Source organism: Amyelois transitella, chromosome 26, assembly GCF_032362555.1.
Source record: "Amyelois transitella isolate CPQ chromosome 26, ilAmyTran1.1, whole genome shotgun sequence".
In the NCBI taxonomy this organism is placed as follows: Eukaryota; Metazoa; Arthropoda; class Insecta; order Lepidoptera; family Pyralidae; genus Amyelois; species Amyelois transitella.
Genome location: NC_083529.1, coordinates 794743 through 816749, shown reverse-complemented (window position 1 = coordinate 816749; position 22007 = coordinate 794743). Strand labels below are relative to the sequence as shown.

At 37.7% G+C, this 22007-nt stretch overlaps 1 protein-coding gene across 1 annotated transcript in view; it reads left to right on the top strand.

The window, feature by feature from the left end:
- Nucleotides 1-22007, top strand: part of LOC106131721 (protein madd-4) — a 319633-nt gene that overhangs the window by 202754 nt on the left and 94872 nt on the right. The window contains exon 2 of the mRNA XM_060951743.1: nucleotides 6300-6390. Coding sequence (XP_060807726.1) covers nucleotides 6343-6390 — 48 coding nt within the window. The 5' untranslated portion in view covers nucleotides 6300-6342. The remainder of the gene's footprint in view (nucleotides 1-6299; nucleotides 6391-22007) is intronic.

Here is a 22007-nt window from a genome sequence, read left to right as displayed (position 1 = left end):
CAATGTACAGACAGCACTTTTCTACAATTTTATTATATGTATAGAAGAAGATATAGAATAGATGTAGTATCGTTGAGTTAGTATCTCGTAACTCAAGTCTCGAACTTACTTCGAGGCTTCGAGACAGAAACATGTATCATTTAATACTTTTTTTGGCCTATATACTTGGGATTCCCCTTTTTAAACGATGGGCTAGCAACCTGTCACTATTTGAATCTCAATTCTATCATTAAGCCAAACAGCTGAATGTGGCCTTTCAGTCCGTTGGCTGTGCCTGCCTCGCATGGGATATAGACGTAATTATATGTAATGTTCTGAATAGTTTTTGTACACATTTCCTATCTCTACACGTACGATGTTTCGTATACATACGATACCTAAAAGTCAGCGAATCTTCTCGGACAAAGATCCACTCACCGAGACAGGATGGGATTACTGAGGAAACATTTTAAAGAATAAACTATCTACTGAGGACATCTTTCTTTTTCACTCTCATCTTTACGTGTTTTATTCAAAAGGTTTTTTTTTTTTACATACATACATATAATCACGTCTATATCCCTTGCGGGGTAGACAGAGCCAACAGTCTTGAAAAGACTGAATGGCCACGTTCAGCTGTTTGGCTTTATGATGGAATTGAGATTAAAATAGTGACAGGTTGCTAGCCCATCGCCTAAAAGAAGAATCCCAAGTACCTAAATGCCTTTCTTTTAGTAGCCTTTTACGACATCCACTGAAAGAGATAGAGTGGTCCTATTCTTTTTTCTATTGGTGCTGGGGAGGGCTATGCTCAGCATTGAACGTCCGCTACGTCCACGCCGTAGACCGTCCTTTCCTCTACTTTTTTAAGGTCTTTTACTTTTTTTTTAAGGTGCCGGAAATCACACTGCGGTAGAATTTGAAACTTTGTATCACGCTTTATAATTCTATTAACTGAATAGGTCTCATTCCCACCAACCAATAAATATAAATAAATACATAAATAAATAACCGCCGAGCTTGCATGAAGAGAGAAGAGTTATGAATGTGGATGAAGCGAAGGAAATATGCAGAAATCGTGGCAAGTGGAAAGAGGTAGTCTCTGCCTACCCCTTCGGGAAAGAGGCCTGATTTTATGTATGTATGTATGTATAAATAAATAAATGACTTACATTATTATTGATACTAAATATTTGTGTTAACTAAAATAAAAAATGTGCAATGAAAAAAAAATTAACTGTAAGTTAAGTATGTATATAATACAGTTGAATACAAAAATATACAAGTCCATATGAAAATATCGAGCTGTATAAAAGTCGTATATTTGAATGCGATTGGCGTAATATTGAGGTCGTGTTAGGCAGTCTACAGACTAACATCGCAAAAGAGCAAGTAAAATTTAGTTGAAGAATTTAATCATTTTACTTGAAAATATATGTCGTCAAATATTGATAATTAAAGGGATATTTTTTTTATTTAAAGATAAATTATATTTTATTACTAGCCTAACCCTCTCAGAAAAAAGCTTGAATGTATGTACTAGCTGTCCCGGAAAACGTTATTTTGCCGTATAAATAATTTTTAAGTAATTTCTAGTTAAAAAAATGTTAAGTGTGGACAACCCTTATCACTAAGGGGTATGAAAAATAGGTGTTGGCCCATTCTCAGACCTACTCAATATGCTCACAAAATTTCATGAGAATCGGTGAAGCCGTTTCGGAGAAGTACGGGAACAAATATTGTGAAACGAGAATTAAATCTTATATACGTATATAAGATTTTATTTTATTTTATTTTTTGTTTTTTTTTTTAATTATTAATCTAGTATTTTCACGTTTTTGCAGTTACATCGGTGTTTTAATATGGTCTACATATTAATTTCATTTCAGAATACATGCTAATAATACAAATGTGAAAGTGTATTTGTTTGTCCGTCTTATACGTCAAAACCACTCAACCGATACCTATGAAACACTACCTACATATTATATGAAGTACGTAGACAGACATATCACTTAAGTAGTTTTGTAATTATCACGCGGGCGAAATTATAGTTACGTTTTAAAGTAATTTTTTTAATCTAAAGTCGCACGTCTACACCCGCCCTTACAAACTTGGCATTATCCGTTGATATACAGCTAATGGATGTGTCATGTTATGTCCTATGGGAATTCATATCTCATATCTTATTACTGCCAATGAGTGGTGCTTACATAAAAACACCATAATGCTGTTAGATTTATACACTTTGCCAATAAATTTTATGCTTTCGCAAACATTTGGTTTGATTATGTAATGATCTTTGATTTTTATTTGCTTAGCTTCAGTATCTGGTATGGTAGCAAAGTAAACACAGGCCAAGAGCGAGTCGGATTTGCGCACGAAGGGTCCCGTACCGTTTATTACTTAAATATTTTAATTTAAATCAAGTTTTTACCCGTTTATTAAAATCGTCAAAAAATTGCTTAATAATTACGTTTGTAGTATGGGAGATTAAAACAGTAAACCTAACCCGTATTGGATCCATGGTTACACATTCAGTAGCCTGAATGTGCGGGTTTCCTCACGATGTTTTCCCTCACCGTAAGAACATCGGTTAGTATTCAAACTAATGTACATACATAACTTCGACAACAGTCATTGGTACACGGCCGAAGTGGGACTTGAACCTGTGCCTTTCTGCGCATTACGCGTTTTAACCGGCCACGTTACCGATTTTTATTTTATCAAGCCAAAATGCTGAACGTGGTATATCAGTCTTTTTGGGACTGTTGGCCCCGCAAGGGATATAGACGTGACTATATGTATGTACGTTACCGATTCGTCCAACGACGCTCCGATATCTTGATAGAAGATGAACGTGGGTTATTCTAGAATTTCTAATTCCTAGATTCACATGATCGTGAGTTGATCGCGTGACAGCCCGGATCACGCTGAGCTATATTGATGGCTGGTTTATTTCAAACAAGTGCCGAATTTCGATAGAGAATAGGTATTTTTACCTCGTGTGACCTCGGTGGAAGGCCACATAGTACACATACATATGTATATAATCACGTCTTTTGCCCTTACCGGGTAGACAGAGCCAACAGTCTCATATAGACTGAAAGGCTCAGATGCATGACGACTCAAAGGTGGAATAAAAATTTAAATAGTGAAATGTTGCTAGCCCATCGCCTAAATGAATAATTCCAAGTTGATAGGCCTATCTTAGTCGCCTTTTACGACAACTATGGGAAAGACATGGAGTGATCCTATTCTTTTTACATATTTGTGCCTGGAACCACATGGCATAGAATATAAATGCGAAAGTTTGTGAGTATGTTAGTATGGATGTTTGTTACTCTTTCACCCAAATAATACTGAACCGATTACGATGAAATTTGGTATGTAGGTAGCTGAAGACCCAGAATAACATATAGGCTACTTTTTATCCCGGAGTTCCCGCGGGATTGATAGGGTTTCCATGCGGACGAAGTCGCGGTCGGCCTCTAGTATAGTATATATCGAATCTAAAATAGAGAGCTAAACAATAACACTACATCGCAAATCCGTATGTTTGTCTGTTTGTACAGCAAATCAAAAAGTATGCCTGGTGGATGCCAATTGTTTTGCGCTATGGCGAACAGTATGGTCCAAGTTATAAACGATTCGGTTCACTGTGTTATGGTAAATGCCAGTGGGATTTCTGTCAATATTTTTTTTTTATCGAAGGTAAGAAGGCCCGTTAATGCTTTATTTTTCACTAAAGGAATATATTACAAATATAAAACAGTAGTACAGTACAAAGGCTATCCTTAAGTGGGATCTCTTCTAGCCAACCAGACATTAAGAGGAACGCATACAAAATTGAGGCAACTAAAGGTAATTAAATATGCTGATGGTTGAAAGTTAAAATTTTTAAAAGCTTTTATAATTATAGTGCCGTGTGGCTCCCGGCACCAATAAAAAAAAAGAATACGACCACTCCATCTCGTTCCCATGGATGTCGTAAAAGGCGACTAAGGGATAGGCTTATAAACTTCTTCTTTTAGGCGATGGACTAGCAAACTGTCACTATTTGAATCTCAATTCTATCGTTAAGCAAAACAGCTGAACGTGGCATATCAGTTTTTTCAAGACTGTTGGCTCTGCCTCCCACGCAAGGCGTATAGACGTGATCATATGTATATATGTATGTATAATTTAGTTTCGAAACCCGTCATGCCCTGGCCAAGAATCGAACCGGTGAAAAATCGGTGTAGACAGAGCTAAAAGTCTTGAAAAGGCTGAGAGGCCACTAACAGCTGTTTGGCTTAATGATAGAATTTAGATTCAAATACTGCCAGCTTATATGTCGCCTAAAACAAAAATCCCAAGTTTATAAGCCTATCCTTTAGTCACCTTTTACGACATCCATGGGACGAGATGGGGTGATCCAATTATATCCGTTAGCGACTAAACCTTGACGTATGTGTCTATGTACTATAATACATACATACATAAAATCACGCCTCTTTCCCGGAGGGGTAGGCAGAGACTACCTCTTTCCACTTGCCACGATCTCTGCATATTTCCTTCACTTCATCCACATTCATAACTCTCTTCATGCAAGCTCGGCGGTTTCGGGTACTTTTGACCTGACCCTTTACCAGGACGTCCTTACTATAATAACTCCAAAAAATAATCCTCCCCGCTAACAGCTCATAAGTCGTGACCATCTAACACGTATTGGAGTCACGTAACGGGACGCCGGCAGAAATATGGGTGTGTGTGAAATTGCCGTTTTGATTTCTGAACAATACCCAGGGTTCGATATTGAACTGGACTGGATCTAATGAAATTCCTGTCATTTTTGTCTACAGTCTTTATTTATATTTTCAAACTAGCAAAAAACATGTGTAATATTATAACCTCGTGAGTTCACCAAAAGATATAGATAAACATCAGATGATCAGTATGGTTCCCGGCACCAATAAAAAAAGAATAGGACCACCCCATCTCATTCGCATGGATGTCGTAAAAGTCGACTAAGGGATAGGCTTATAAACTTGGGATTTTTCTTTTAGGCGATGGGCTAACAACCTGTCACTATTTGAATCTCAATTCCATCATAAAGCATCATAAATCAGCTGTTTAGCTGAACGTGGCCTATCAGTCTTTTCAAGACTGTTGGCTCTGTTTACCCCGCAACGGATATAGACTTGATTATATGTATGTATGTATATTTGTAAATTGACGTCCGGTGAAAAGCTGCAGTGTAGTTTGTTCCGCCGCTTCTTGCTTTGGAAGCGGTAGTAGTTATAATTAGATTTAAGTGATGTGACGTCAATAAGTGAATACCTTGTGTCCAATTTTGAAAATAAATCTATTCTATTGCAAAAGCTATAATTGATACGATATGCCAACAGTCTGAAAATCGCAAAGTAGGCCAATGGGTTAATATTTTATCGTCGCGTTTTGTCAAATAGGATTTCACGACAAACTTTTATTGTTTCAGCGTACGTATTGACCTGAATAACTTGATACGTTGACAGATATAGTGTGTATGAATATTTCAGTAGTTTTGTTTTCAATTTTTGTATGAAACTAGATTTAAAAGGCAGCTTTGCACGCGCGAATATAGCGCCAGCAACATCGAAATGCATCGAAGTGCAATAAAAATAAAACAACGAATTTAGCGCCACCTACAAAAGTGGTGAATTTAGCGCAAAAGCGACCGATTAGTGTTAATGGTGGTGAATTGTGGTTCCCGGCACTATAGAATCGGACCACACCATCTCTTTCCCATGGATGTCTTAAAAGGCGACTAAGGGATACGCTAACAAACTAACTTGGGATTCTCCTCATCGGCGATGGGCTAGCAACCTGTCACTGTTTCAATCTCAATTACATTATAAAGCCATACAGCTGAGCGTGGCCATCCAGTCTTTTCAAGACTTTTGACTGTGTCTAGCCGTTAAGGGATATAGACTTGGTACATACATACATATGGTCACGTCTATATCCCTTGCGGGGTAGACAAAGCCAACAGTCTTGAAAAGAAACTGATAGGCCACGTTCAGCTAGTTGGCTTAATGATAGAATTGAGATTCAAATAGTGACAGGTTCCTTGCCCATCGCCTAAAAACGAATCCCACGTTTGTAAGCCTATCCCTTAGTCGCTATTTACAGCATGATGGAGTGGTCCTATTCTTTTCTGTATTGGTGCCGGGAACCACACGTATGTAAATATGCGACCAATTGAGGAACCTACATGCCAAATTCCAATTGCTAAGTCCTCTTTTATATATTTTTAGATGATATATGCTCGACTTAAAATGAATTTTCTCTTGTTACAGATAATGACTTGATTCATTAGCATGGTCGGAGAACTCATCTGACATGATGGCCAAGCGGATGCTGTTCGTGTTATTGGTGGCAGTTTTAACGGTGAGTTTTGTTATAATGGAATATTATGTGTAATGGAATACACTATTATTTTAGTTCTCATTTAATAAAGAAAAATTTACAATAACTAATTTATTACAGGCCATCCGCCATTAGACTGGTTTATTAACTAACGGACGGCCTCTGTGGCTCAGCGGTAGTACGCTTGTCTGTGACACCGGAGGTCCCGGGTTCGAATCCTGGCCAGGGCATGATGAGAAAAGAACTTTTTCTGATTGGCCTGGGTCTTGGATATTTATCTATATAAGTATTTATTATAAAATATAGTATCGTTGAGTTAGTATCTCGTAACACAAGTTTCGAACTTACTTCGAGGCTAACTCAATCAGTGTAATTTGTCCCGTATATATTTATTTATTATTATTATTTATTTATAACTGTCTTGTACCTCGGGTAAAACAGACAGTGTTGCCAATACAAATGTACAGAGTATATATAACAACAAGTTTAATTTAATCGTTTGAAGTTTTGGTACTCATACGTACATACATACATATGGTCACGTATATATCCCTTGCGGGGTAGACAGAGCCAACAGTCTTGATAAGACTGAATGGCCACGTTCTTTTGGTACTTGCAAGGTCTTTAACCATATAATGGAACGAATGTTCAAAGCCGGAATGCCGTGTGGTTCCCGTCACTTATAGAAAAAAGAATAGGACCACTCCATCTCTCTCCCATGGATGTCGTAAAAAGCGACTAAGGGGTACGCTTATAAACGGGATTCTTCTTTTAGGCGATGGGCTAGCAACCTGTCACTATTTGCATAAAGGGATAAAGACGTGATGAATGTGTATGTATGTAAAATGAAACACGAAAGGTAAAATTAGGTATTTTTCTCTGTAAACAAAATTACTGAATTAAAGTATAACCAATACATAAATCTCTATTATATAGACATAAAAATAAAACAGGTAATATACCAACTTTCAACTTTCAAAATGACAAATTGAAAATTATGTAAAGAACCCACTAATGAAATGAAATTAACGCCAAATTAGGATGAACTGTAATGACGGGTCTTCCCCCAAATTGCTGTAATTATTTTCAACCCATGGGAAGTTGTGGAAGATAAGCCTTCGCCGTAATGGCCGCTGAAATCCATCCATAAAATTAAGAATGTATATGTCTGTCTGTACTTTTTACCGCTTAAACTTTTAAGCAATTAGGATTTGCTCGTACATACATAATTACGGTCACATGTATATGTATATACATACATATGGTCACGTCTTGCGGCATAGACAGAGCCAACAGACTTGATATGTCTGAAAAAATAATATACTCGTGACTGGTCAATAATAAAAAAAACAAAATAAATAAAATAAAAGGCTTTAGTCCCCGATACAACACTCCGGCGCAAAAATATTAACAATAATAATATCAACAGACTTTACTAATTATACTTTGAGACGTATGGTAGGTGGTTAAGGGTTAAATATATTTTTTTAAACTGATTTAAAAAGCGTCCGCAGATCATGAATCAACCTGTGGCGTCATCACAAATGTCACACAACTGTCAATGATAGCGGAGAAAATGACGCGCCCAGCCAATAGCAGCGAAGAATCTAAATCGCGATTACGAAAATTTCACGGATTTGAGCATAAATACAAACCTCTGACTCAACATCGTCTGACCCGCGGTTCCCCAGGAATAATAGAAGCCTTGATCTCTACACAGCCTAGCTCTTCTTTTATTGAAGTCGGTCAAAAATAAACCAAATCACTAACAAACCAACTAATTTGTTTAGTATGCAAATTGGTCCCAATGTTTCTATTTACACAACAAATGTTTGCGTATTGGCCCAAAATTAGCGCGTAAATAGTGGCCGTTTAAATGGAAATTAGGCCGATTCTGGTCCGAACCGGTTCAAACTGGATAAAACCGGATAAGTCAGTCGACCTTTTAGCGCTTTTCCCCTTTTTTGTGGGTGAATTTCTTTTTTATTTCTCGATTCGTTTGTGAAGTTGAAAACGTTTCGTTGTATTTTTAACTAAGTATTTGAATATTTTAAGTGGTTTATCGATTGGAAGGTATTTAACTGTTTCAATTTGACGCCTTCTGTTTCGCAGCGGTAATACGCTTGTCTGTGTCACCGGAGGTCCCGGGTTCGAATCCCGGCCAGGGTATGATGAGAAACGAACTTTCACTGATTGGCCTGGGTCTTGGATGTTTATACGTATTTATTATAAAATATAGTATCGTTGAGTTAGTATCTCGTAACACAAGTTTCGAACTTACTTCGAGGCTAACTCAATCTGTGTAATTTGTCCCGTATATATTTATTTATTTTATATTTATAAGCCTATCCCTTAGTCGCCTTTTACGACATCCATGGGAACGAGATGGAGAGGTCCTATTCTTTTTTTATTGGCGCCGGGAACCACACGGCACCACACAGCTTAATGATATAATTGAGATTCATAATAGTGACAGGTTGCTAGCCCGTCGGTCGCTTAAAAGAATACTCACACGTTCATAATCCTATCCCTTAGTAGCCTCATACATCCATGGGAAAGAGATAGAGTGGTCTTATTCTTTTTTTCTATTGGTGCCGGGAACCACACGGCACATACTCGTATATAGTTATAACTTCTCTGTCATAGAATTTCAAGTAGAAACACGACACCGTTGACACTTAATATCAATTCAGCCGGCGGCGGCTTGTTTGCATAATATTCAGTTTTCTATTTAAATGGGACACGATTATTTAACGGGTTTAAACCTAAGTGGTGTGGGTCAGGTTGTAAAGAAATGAACAATTTATTTTTATATAGTCAAAAAAAGGAGTGAACGGTTCCTGGCAATTAAGAATAAGTCCACCCCATTTGTTTTCCATGGATGACGTAAAGGCGACTAAGGGTACGGTTCATAACTTTTGAATTCTCTTTGTAGGCGATGAGCTAGCAACCTGTCACTATTTGGATCTCAATTCCATCATTAAGCCATACAGCTGAACGTGGCCTCCAGTCTTTTTAAGTTAGTTGACTCTGTCTACCCTGCAAGAGATAAACGTGATTATATATATGTATGTGTGTAATAATATGAAATACAGATTCCAATACACAAGTGATGAAGTACGGAATTATTATAAAAGTTTTGAGACTGATAAGAACAGATATATTATCTTACTAGCTATTACCTGCGACTTCTTCCGCGTAAATTTCGAATTGTTTCGCGTAAACTTATTTGCAGGCAAATTCATGCCTTGAGTTCATTCAAATGACGATAACTTGTTTTAGGGGACCAATTTTGATGAAACACACTATAAATGTTTTTCAGAGTTAAAACAAAGCAGCTGGTGAAAGTTTTCAGTTCAGTTTCAATCGGTTCAGTACTTTCTGAGATAAGCGTCATCATACATACAGACAGACAAAAAAATCGAAAAAAATATTTTTGCTTTCTTTTATTCATTCTATCCATTTCAATCAAAAATACTAAATGTACCCATTATATAGCTATAAGAGTATATATCAAAAATTACTGTCGTTTCGTATTAACAATTTAAATAAGCCTTTTTAAGTTTAAAATAAAAATCAAAACATTTCTATAAATAGTCTACTCGTGTTTACAAAAGCAAAAAATAAAATCGAACCAGATGCAAATCCATTCAGCTCTGATTGCGAAGAGGGAATTCATTGAATAAATATTGAGTTATTACATGAGACGGCTGATTGGAGCGCACTCTGTCGGAAATCTTGAGAATTTTCGTTTTAAATTTGACGGTAGTGTCCAAATATGTAGGTGGTTGGAGTGTGCCGTGTGGTTCCCGGTACCAATACCAAAAAAAGAATAGGAACACTGCATCTCTTTACCATGGATGGAGTAAAGGGCGACTAAGGGATAGGCTTACAAACTTGGGATTGTTTTTTAGGCGACGGGCTAGCAACTTGTCACTATTTGAATCTCAATTCTATCATTAAACCAAATAGCTGAACGTGGCCATTCAGTCTTTTTAAGACTGTTGGCTCTGTCTACCCCGCAAGTGATATAGACGTGACCATATGTATGTTGAAGTGGTTTAGGTGAACGATTTTCAAAATATATATGTTGATATTTTATGTATCTTGTATGTTTTTATGTATTTTGTTCGTAATGTATGTATTTTGCAGTATGTATGTATGTGCGCTTTATCGTTGACTGGTAGAGAATGCCAAAAGGCATTAAGTCCGCCTTTTGTACATTTTTTTTGTGCAATAAAGTTTCAATTGTAAATAAATAAATAATATTCATCGCTTCCATGTACCAGTTTTGATTACAAACATTAGTTTGAATGCCAACCGATGCTCTGACGGTAAAAGAAAATATTACTTTTCATTCGCCGCGAACTAAGACCTCGCGAACATCCAGCTCTGTCTACCCCGTAAGAGATAAAGTCGTGATTTATCTGTATATATAAATCTCAATAACAAATGAGCTGGTTAACAAGCAATTTTTTTTATTGAAAACACATACATATAGTCACGTCTATATCCCTTGCGGGGTAGACAGAGCCAATAATCTCGAAAATAAAAGGCCACGTTCAGCTGTATGGTTTAGTGATAGATAGAATTGTTGAACATTTATTTGAAAAACTTAAATAAAATAGAAGTTGGTATGTATGTTTGTTCACACTGTAAGTTTAAGCGGAAAGTGGTCACGACACAATCGACAGGATAAGAACAGCACTTCGGTTCAAAGCACTACGCTATCGTGTAGTATTGTGGTGTAAGTGATGAAGGAATAGCGTTTTTTGTCTGTTTATTTATTTATACATACATATGGTCACGTCTATATCCCTTGCGGGGTATACAGAGCCAACAGTATTGAAAAGACTGATAGGCCACATACAGCTATTTGGTTTAATGATAGAATTGAGATTCAAATAGTGACAGGATGCTAGCCCATCGTCTAAAAAATGAATCCCAAGTTTGTAAGCATATCCCTTAGTCGCCTTTTACGACATCCATTAGGAAAGAGATGGAGTGGTCCTATTCTTTTTTGTATTGGTGCCGAGAACCACACAGATTATCTGATGTTTATTTATATCTTTTGGTGAACTCAGGAGGTTTTAACATTACACATGTTTTTTCAAGTTTTTAGCATCATCACCATTACCATCTTTAAAAAAGCGACGGGTTTAACGCCATCTACAAAAATACAAGACTGTTGGCTCTGTCTACCCCGCAAGGGATAAAGACGTGATTATATGTATGTATGTTGGTGAGCGCTGAAGTAGACCAAAGGAGAGGATATGAGGCGCTTATGAAGGATCCTCGGGCGGTGAGGAGGTCCCAGGAGAGACAGCATCGCTGCGAGGTCACATAATCGCTTTAACCGTGTTACTTGGACCACAGTTTGCAAGAAACGCTTACAAACTCAATTTGTTCGGTTGCCGCGATTCGAACACAAAGATACACACACATTACTTGGAAACAAAATTAACTTGTTTGTCCTGAAGTAACACTCATCTCATCACTTGTAGATGTTTTATGAATTGAAATCTCTTTAATTTTTTAACCGCCTTCTGAAAAGGAGGAGGTTCTCGAGGCGACCGTATTTTTTATGTATTTGCCGTGTGGTTTCCGGCACAAATATAAAAAATAATAGGATCACTCCATCTCTTTCGCATGGATGTCGTAAAAAGCGACTAAGTGATAGGCTTATATACTTGGGATTCCTCTTTTAGGCGATGGGCTAGCAACCTGTTACTATTAGAATCTCAATTATATCATTAGGGCAAAGCTGAGCGTGGCCTTTCAGTTTCTGTCAGTCAGTTTGCTGACTGTTCGTTCTGACTGCCCCGCAGGGGATATAGACGTGATTATATGTTATGTTATAATTAAAAGTCTGGAAAAGTACATTGGGTTCCTACTTTTGATCCCGGTAAAAACTACAGTTCCAGTTGAAATTTCAAAAAACGCGTATTATTTCATATGTGGCGCTAAATTTACGCGAGTAGGAAGCGCTAAGTTCGCGCGGGTGAAGCTGTAGGTTGCGCTAAATTTAGAGTGATTCTGCGGGTATAAGCTAGTCTACTATAAATTAAATAACAATAATAAGAAAAGTAAAAAAAATCGAATCCATTACATTCCTTAACGAGACGTGCTTATGCATATTATGACGCTTGCAACTTTTTGCATCGTTATATCTCAGAAACGGTAGCTTTATTGAAAAAAAAATATTGATACCTTTTTATAGATAACTTTATGATGTACAATCAATGTCTGAGGTAATTTTCCGATAAAACTTACCGTTTTGAAGAAAATCGTGAAAAACCCATTTTTTTACCTTTGACCTTGGGTAATTTTTTTCCAGAAACCGGAATCATGGGGAATTTTGAAATAATGCTTTTGATTGTGTTTTAAACAATTATACTCATTTTCAGCTTGATGGGAATTAATGTAGCTTCATTCTTATTTTTTGGTCTAAATTGACCGGACTACTTACTACAGAACGCGAACTCAACAGCAGTAGCTCAATAGAGGGATCTCCTTAATTATAGGCCTAGCCGTAATTGGGTTCAATAGATATTTATAAGATGTCATTGTCAGTTACTCAAAATTGAGAAATAAATCATCCACGCGATGACCGATATCCGCGCGGACGGAGTCGCGGGGGGAAGCTAGTTCCTTAATAATACAAAACATTGTTTTGCCTACGCGTCGATATAAAAGTTCTTGTAGATATATCCCTAACACCTGGAACTTTCGTAACGTTTCGTAAAAGTTTTAACAAACGGGGCGCAGGTAAGAGCGCTGTTCCAGGATAATCCCGACCCTTTCAGAAGTTCGCACTTACTAGTTTCAGACAGTTTTGTCCCTATTGTATACTGGGATAAACAAAAGAAACACAGGGTGTCTCAGGTAAATCACGTTGCATATTTAAAGACATAGTAAATGAACAAGAAGATGCCGTGTGGTTCCCGGCACCAATACAAAAAAGAATGGGACCACTCCATTTATTTCCCATGGATGTCGTAAAATGCGACTAAGGGATAGGCTTACAAACTTGGGGATTCTTTTTTAGGCGATGGGCTAGCAACCTGTCTCTTTTTGAATCTCAATTCTATCATTAAGCCAAATAGCTGAACGTGGTCATTCAGTCTTTTCAAGACTGTTGGCTCTGTCTACCCCGCAAGGGATATAGACGTGACCATATGTATGTATGCAATATGCATGTATGTAAATGAAGAACACAATTTACATCATAAAATATAGAATCGATTCAATTCAAAATCAACATCAGTTGAATTGCAATAGACTAGACACATTCACACACAAATTTTGCGCTTCTATACTAGGGTTGATAGACGCCTTGTCATGAAAAGTTCCCGGAGTATGGAGATATGGGTGTCCCAAGTTTGTAAGCCTATCCCTTAGTCGCCTTTTTCGACATCCATGGGAAGAGATTGAGTGGTCTTATTCATTTTTGTTTTGGTACCGGGAACCACATGGTAAAGCATCTATCTTACCTTTTTTCAACTAACAAGAGAGAGAAAAAATAATTATTAACTGTAAAAATCCAGGAAAAATGGCACAAGAACACTTTTTTTGGAAAAATTCCCCAAAGCCCCAAATAAAGCTGTAAACACATAAAGTGTTATTTTCAAACAGCAATTTACTGAACTAAACCCATTTCGTACGTAAATTGTCGTTCATTTTCGATCAGAACCTATAACTGTTATCCGCATAATGTTCGAGTAGATTGCGTTCTGTCAATGTAATATTTATGGCGCGCGCCATGTAAGAACGTCGACGGATATTGCGCTGTTCGGGTCGTCTAGTCGGGTCTCGTGTTATTGGTATACGGGTTAAGATGGGGTTATGCAATATATCTCAATTTCAATATATACTTATTGAGAACGTCACCTTTGGCACTCTTTGTGGACCCATCTACAACAGATTAGTTTATCACAAATTATTAGTAGTTATAAAATGAAGCTTTCGCATGAAAATGAGTAGGTATACAAAATCTCTTAAGGCATGTCTATATGCTAAGAACGACAAATACACATTACATCTCTTTTCCCAAAACGTAGGTAGGGACTACAACCTATCATCCAAAAATCTATACACTATCTTTTACCGCGGCTTCTCTCGATTCATAAAGTAATTTATCGCATACCTTATGTACTTATATATATCTTGCTTAAAACTTCCATGTATAAGTTAATTTTTAGGTTTTAATTCGGAGAAAACAAACACTTTCATTTTCATCATTTCAGCTTTTTTAGCAGCCTTAGTTTGGGATTGACATCATTCTGCATGAAACTATCCTTAACCCTTCAACGCGGTCACGCGAGCTTTTCGATTTTGGAAAAATTTTAGAGCCAATTGACTAAAGTATTCTAACAAGACTTATTTTTATATTATACAATACTAGTCGTTATATAATAGGACCACTCCATCTCTTTCACATACATAAATACATATGCTCACATCTATATCCCTTGCGGGGTAGACAGAGCCAACAGTCTTGAAAAGACTGATAGGCCACGTTCAGCTATTTGGCTTAATGATAGAATTGAGATTCTAATAGTGACTGGTTGCTAGCCCATCGCCTAAAAGAAGAACCCCAAATTTGTAAGCCTACCCCTTAGTCGCCTTTTACGACATCCATGGGAGTGATGGAGTGGTCCTATTCTTTTTTTCTATTTGGTGCCGGGAGCCACACGGCACTTCTCTTTCACATTGATGTCGTAAAGGCGACTTAGACTTAAAAACTTGGGATTCTTCTTTTAGGCAATGGGCTAGCAACCTGTCACTATTTGAATCTCAATTCTATCATTAAGCCAAACAGCTGAGCGTGGCCTATCAGCCTTTTGTGTGACTGTAATCCGCAGGGGATATAGACGTCATAATTTGTATGTATTTATTAATCCATTAATCTAAACATGGCCTTTAAATCTTTTGTCTACTGCTCTGTCTACCCCGTACTAAAGACATGACATGTATGTAAAGAGAGTAAGTAGTACGCAATCCTACTAATATTATAAATGCGAAAGTTTGTGAGAATGTCAGGATGTCAGTACGGATGTTTGTTACTGTTTCACGCAAAAACTACCGAACCGATTACGATGAAATTTTGGTAAGTAGCAGACGACCCAGAATAACATATAGGCTACTTTTGATCCCGGAGTTCCCGCGGGATTGATTACACGCGAACGAAGTCTCGGGCAGCGTCTAGTGTTTAATAAAACTGAATTTTATTTCTATCATCAAGCCTTTTAGCCTAACATGTCCTTTCAATCTTACGATTGCTCTGTCTACCCCACAAAACATAAAGACGTGTGTAAAGACAGTAGTATCATTTGCCTAACAATAGAAGCACCAACCAATCAACGTAATAGCCAAACACAATAGAAATAGCTATAATTAAGTGCATGTATTCGGCCTGATGTATGTAGGATATCTGAGTAAATACCGTAGTGAGCAATTGCTTATTCAATTACAATTCGTACATATATAAAAACACGTCTATATCCCTTGCGGGGTGGACAGAGCCAGCAGCCAGCTTTACAAATGTAGCTTTTAAATAGCTTGAAAGACCACATCCTGGAAGACTGAAATGCCACGTTCAGCTGTATGTATGGCATACATACATAATATGGTCACGTCTATATCCCTTGTGGGGTAGATAGAGCCAAAAGTCTTAAAAAGACTGAGGCCACGTTCAAATATTTGGCTTACTGATAGAATTGAGATACATATAAGAGTGACAGGTTGCGAGCCCGTCGCCTAAAAGAATCCCAAGTTTGTAAGCTTATCCCTTAGTCGCCTTCAACGACATCCATGGTAAAGAGATTGAGTGGTCCTTGTTGGTCCTTGGTCCATTCTTTCTTTTTTTCTACCGGTGCCGGGAACCACACGGCACGATATTCATGTAGTCAGATTTATAACAGGCAGTATCGTTTTGCCCCGCGCGGATATTTTTTGTGAAACCGACGGATTTAGTTGATGCGGAGTTATGGCGGATACCGAATTAACACATCAGCTTTGACGCTTTTTACCCCTCAAATTAAATAGGGGTGTTATATATAATGGTCGGGTTATTATAAAAGTATCAAGCGCTTAAATATATACATATATTTATTTATTTATTTAAAACTTTGTTGCACAAAAACAGAAATGTACAAAAGGCTTTCTATTATTTCTATTATTCTCTATTCGTGTCACAATTCGCTCCCGTATCCTCCGAAACGGCTCGACCGATTCTCATGAAATTTTGTGAGCATATTATACATACATATAGGTCTGAGAACCAGACAACATCTATTTTTCATACCCCATAGTGAAGGGTTGTCCAACCTTACCTCATTTTTTTAAATTGAAATTACTAAATAATTCTTGCCGGGACAGGTAACGCCTTTTTTAGAGAGGGGTAGGCAGAGACAATATCTCTGTTTGTTGTTACCTACTCGCAGCTAAACCATTGAACTGATTTTGATGAAACTTTATTTTTACAAGCAGCACCTTTTGCCGTATGGTTCCCGGCACTATATGATCTTTCTACTAAGAGAGAGGCTAATGAACTTAAAATTCTATTTGTAAACGAGGGGCTTAAAAGCTGTTATTATTTAAATCCCAATTAGATCATTAAGCCATACAGCTGAACGTTGCCTTTTAGTCTATATAAGACTGTCGGCTCTGTCTACCCGGCAAGGGATATAGACGTGATCATATGTATGTATATATAAAGACGTTGGATGTCGTTAAATGAGGCCTCTCAGTCTTTTTAAGGCTGTTGGCTCTGTCTATAATAACGTGATTATATGTATGTTTGTTAGTCATTGAAAACGGATGAAAATATTTCAGGAATTCAAATTTTGCAAGCGGAACTGAAGGCGTAATCTAGTTCATCATAAATCTAATGTCAGTGATGGTAATTCCCCTCATATTGCCGCCTCAGTAGTTGAGCAAATATTATCTTACGCCAAATATAGGTATAGTTTCTCAGCGGGTTTATTTGATGTACCTAACTCCGTCTTATGATTTAGACAATTTACGCGAATAGATTTTGTGGTTTGCGTAAAGACAGTTTCAATGAGATACATATGTTAATCTATTGCCGGGAACCACACGGCACGAATAGAAAAGAGAACAGGATTATTGTTTCCATAGATGTTGTAAAAGGCGACTAAGGGATAGAATTATAAACTTATAACAAATGTGGCCTTCGAGTATTTCCAAGACTTCTTGCTGTGATGTAAGGGATATAAACATACATATAATCACGTATATATCCCTTGGGGGTAGACTGAGCCAACAGTCTTGAAAAGACTGAAACGCCACGTTCAGCTATATGATTACATAATGTTATTGAGATTCAAAAAGTGACAGGTTGCTAGCCCCTCGCCCAAAAGAGGAATCCCAACTATGAAAGCCTATCCCTTAGTCGCCTTTTACGACATCCACAGGACTGGTCCTGTTCTTTTTTCTATTAGTGCCGGGAACCACACGGCACTAAAATTGATGTTATATCATAAAACTACCCAATAATAAACCCCCCTAAAGTCAGCAATCTCTGCACTCCAGAACAATTGAAAACGGTCCAGGATATAAATAGCACTTGGTTGAGTGGACGTGACAACACTGCTGGAGGTGGTGCTGCGTTTGAATTGCCACTTTACTTGCTTAGTAGAACTGTTTAGTACAGTAACTTATCCCGCTTATCACGGCTTTTTATATCGACCACCTTACAAGACCACGTTAAGATGCAAGTGTTTTTGTCTGGGATGAGTCGTCTTAGGTAATATTTTATTATGATGGACAATAACTTGTGCTCTTGTGCATTGAGAATAAAATGTTCTTTTGTTATAATTTCTGATATCCATAGTGAAAATATATTCACATACTCCAGCCACCTCATTCAACAGTTTAACATTTACATAAGAAGATAAAGAGTTAAATTTCTCCCAGTTATGTCAACCCTTGTTTTCAAGTAGCTGTTCATCAACTTATATACATTAGTATTGTGCAAGTTATGCTGTGAATGGGTTTTTCCTTCAGTGAATCAATAATGGGTCATCCTAATTTCATATTTTATGTATGTGTGTGTATGTATTTTATGTATCTTGTATATATTTATGCATTTTTTTTGTGATGTACCTATGTATTTTGCAGTATCCATGTGCAATTTATCGCATCACCAACTTAAAGTTTTTCTGTTTGGTCATCTGGTAGACTGATACAGAATGCCAAACGGCATTAAGGTCGCCTTTTGTAATTTTTTTATTGTGCAATTAAGTTTTAAGTAAATAAATAAGTTACTGTCCTGTCTAAACGCTCCACAACTACTAAGCACGTCGGCACTAACGCGGTGCACTCTTGCCCAGATAAAATTATCTCGCTCGAATCTCTGCTCAGTTTGATCCAATTGTTGCTATTTCCTAATCGTTTTAATGTTAGTTTAGTTAGTTAGTTAGTTATTTTGCCTATAAGTGCCGTGTGGTTCGCGGCACCAGTACAAAATACAATAGGACCACTCCTTCTCTTCCCCATGGATGTCGTAAAAGGCGACTAAAGGATAGGCTTACAAACTTGAGATTCTTTTTAGACGATGGGCTAGCAACCTGTCAGTATTTGAATCTCAATTCAATCATTAAGCCAAATAGCTGAACGTGGCCTATCAGTCTTTTCAAGAGTGTTGGCTCTGTCTACCCCGCAAGGGATATAGACGTGATTATATGTATGTATGTATGTATGTACATAGATAAATGAAGTCTTTTTCCGGAGGGTAAGGCAGTGACTACATCTTTTCATTTGCCAATGCCGTGTGGATCCCGGCACCAATAAAAAAAAAGAATAGGACCACTGCGTTTCATTCGCATGGATGTCTTAAAAGGCGACTTCGGGATAGGCTTTTAACCTTGGAATTTTTCTTTTAGGCGATGGGCTAGCAACCTGTCACTATTTGAATCTCAATTCTATCATTAAACCAAACAGCTGAACGTGGCCTCTGAGTCTTTTCAAGTCAGTCGGCTCTGTCTACCCCGCAAGAGTACTAGCCACCTTAAACCACGCTTTTTCCCCCTAGAAGGGTAGGCAGAGAGTGTATCGCCTACAATAATGTCTAGATTATTAGCCTTTCCCTTAGTCTAATACTGTCTGTTTACTAATATTAGAGCTCAAAGAATAATTCATTTAGATTCATACCCATCGTATATCGTACATCAGGCGTAGCAAACATAATGGTATTGTATTCAGTCCCTTGTTGCCTATCTACAGGCAGGCGTACGTAACAATAGGCTTTCCTAGGCGGTATTTGTCTGAGAAAATGTTTTTGTCTGAATGAAGCTTGCTATTTGATAAATCTAGAATACCTACGTTGAAAGATAAAAAACGTTCATCTTACTGGTTATAAATAAAAAGAAAATATCTCCAAGTGCCGTGTGGTTCCCGGCACCAATACAAAAAAGAATAGGACCACTCCATCTCTTTCCCATGGATGTCGTAAAAGGCGACTAAGGGATAGGCTTACAAACTTGGGGTTCTTTTTTAGGCGATGGGCTAGCAACCTGTCACTATTTGAATTTCAATTCTATCGTTAAGCCAAATAGCTGAACGTGGCCATTCAGTACTTTCAAGACTGTTGGCTCTGTCTACCCCGCAAGGGATATAGACGTGAACATATGTATGTATGTAAAATATCTTCTGACTCTTTGCTTTAGTCCTGGTTGCATCCTCACCACTCTGGAGAGGTGCTCGAGGTATGCCTTCGACCATGGATCCTGGATTGGGTGAGTCAGGTTTTTACACGAAGCGAAGGGGAACCTGACCCGTATTGAATCGATCATGGTTACACATCCAGTTGCCTGAATGTGCAGGTTTCCTTATTATGATTTCCCTCACCGTAAGAGCATCGGTTAGTGTTCAAACTAATGTACATAACCTTGAAAATAGTAGTTGGTTTTTGGGATTCGAACTTGTACCTTTACCTGCGCCGCACGCATTCTAACCGGGCGCCTTACCAATTCGACGACTGACACTCAAATTAAATTTCCTATATTAAGTTTAATATAAAACCCGCATAAAACGAAAAAGCTCTTTAACTTCTGTTCCTGTGGGAATTTCGGGAAATCCTCCATTAAATTTTGACCATATAAGGAAGGGTGAAAATGTAACGAACAGGCAGAATGTCTTTCGCAATTAAATATTAATAGAGATTAAATGCACGTTAATTTTTATCATTTTATTTTTTAAGCTGTATGTGTGAAAGCCTCCTCATATTTATTAACATTAATCCAACCTTATTGATACCGTTATAACCTATTACCCTTTAATTACAGCAATCACTCATTACAATATTGTAAACAAGCCCTTATTAAACTCCACATCAAAAACATTACACGTCGAGAGCGAAATTACTCACGAACCACCTAACACGTGTGTATCAATCATTTTAATCCCAAATATTAACATGACATTTCGCTCGTCAAACACAGTTTCGAAACATATCCTGTAATATTTGGTGTTTACCAGTTTTAACCGGTTTCAGGCGGTTTTATCCCGGCATGTCACTTTAAATGAGGGCGTTAATTATGGCGGCAAAATTTATTATTAAATGGCGGAGTTTGCTTTGTGAGTGTAATTTAGAAATATATGTTTCAATCTCTCCCGTTTTGACGAGGGAGATTAGGCCGGGATCAGTTAAAGTTAGTGATATTTATGCTGTGAAATGTTCACAGCAGAACATAATGTTAAATATGGCGGTGTATAATTTGATATGAATAAACCATTAATAACAAACGGTACTACGACTAAGGGATAGGCTTATTAACTTGAGATTCTTTTTCTAAGCGATAGGCTAGCAACCCGTCACTATTTGAATCTCAATTCTATCATTATGCCAAACAGCTGAACGTGGCCGGTCACTCTTTTCAAGACCGTTGACTCGTCTACCCCGCAAGGGATATATATGGACGTGATGTCTATGTATCCTTCTTCCTCCTGGCATTAGTCCCGGTTGCATCCTCACCTCTCTGGAGAAGAGACCGGAGCATACCCCGGGCTCTTCTCCAGAGAGGTGAGGAGTGGTCAAAGGCATCCCTTTGACTGTGGATTCCAGATTGGGTGAGTCAGGTTTTTACACGAAGACACTACTATCGGATCTCCGCAACCTTTGCAGGTAAACCTAACCCATTGTAGATCCATGGTTGTACATCCAGTTTCCTGAATGTGCAGGTTTCCTTATGATGTTTTCCCTCACCGTAAGAGTATCGGACCGTAACCGTAACCGAGTACCGTAAGAGACGTAATTATATGTATGTAAGTAACAAATCTGCTTTCATATTACGCTAATCGTAAAGGCGTCGGGAATCTATACATCCGAATTAAATGATGGATCATGTAAGGGTTGAGCTTAAGACGCAACATAAAAGAAAATCATGGAATGACGTATGATTTTTGGATATATTTTCGTAGACAAGATTCACACGATCAGTTTGTCGTCAATTCAAATCGTCCGTCCATCAGTTCGCTCAGAATGATGGGAGAATCATCCTCTAACGGGTTAACTGATGATCCAGAATGACAAAAATCAAATATTTTTTATCATTCTGTTGTGAATGAAAGCGGACTGATGCCAGACTGAAATTGTAACGGAATCATTATCGCGT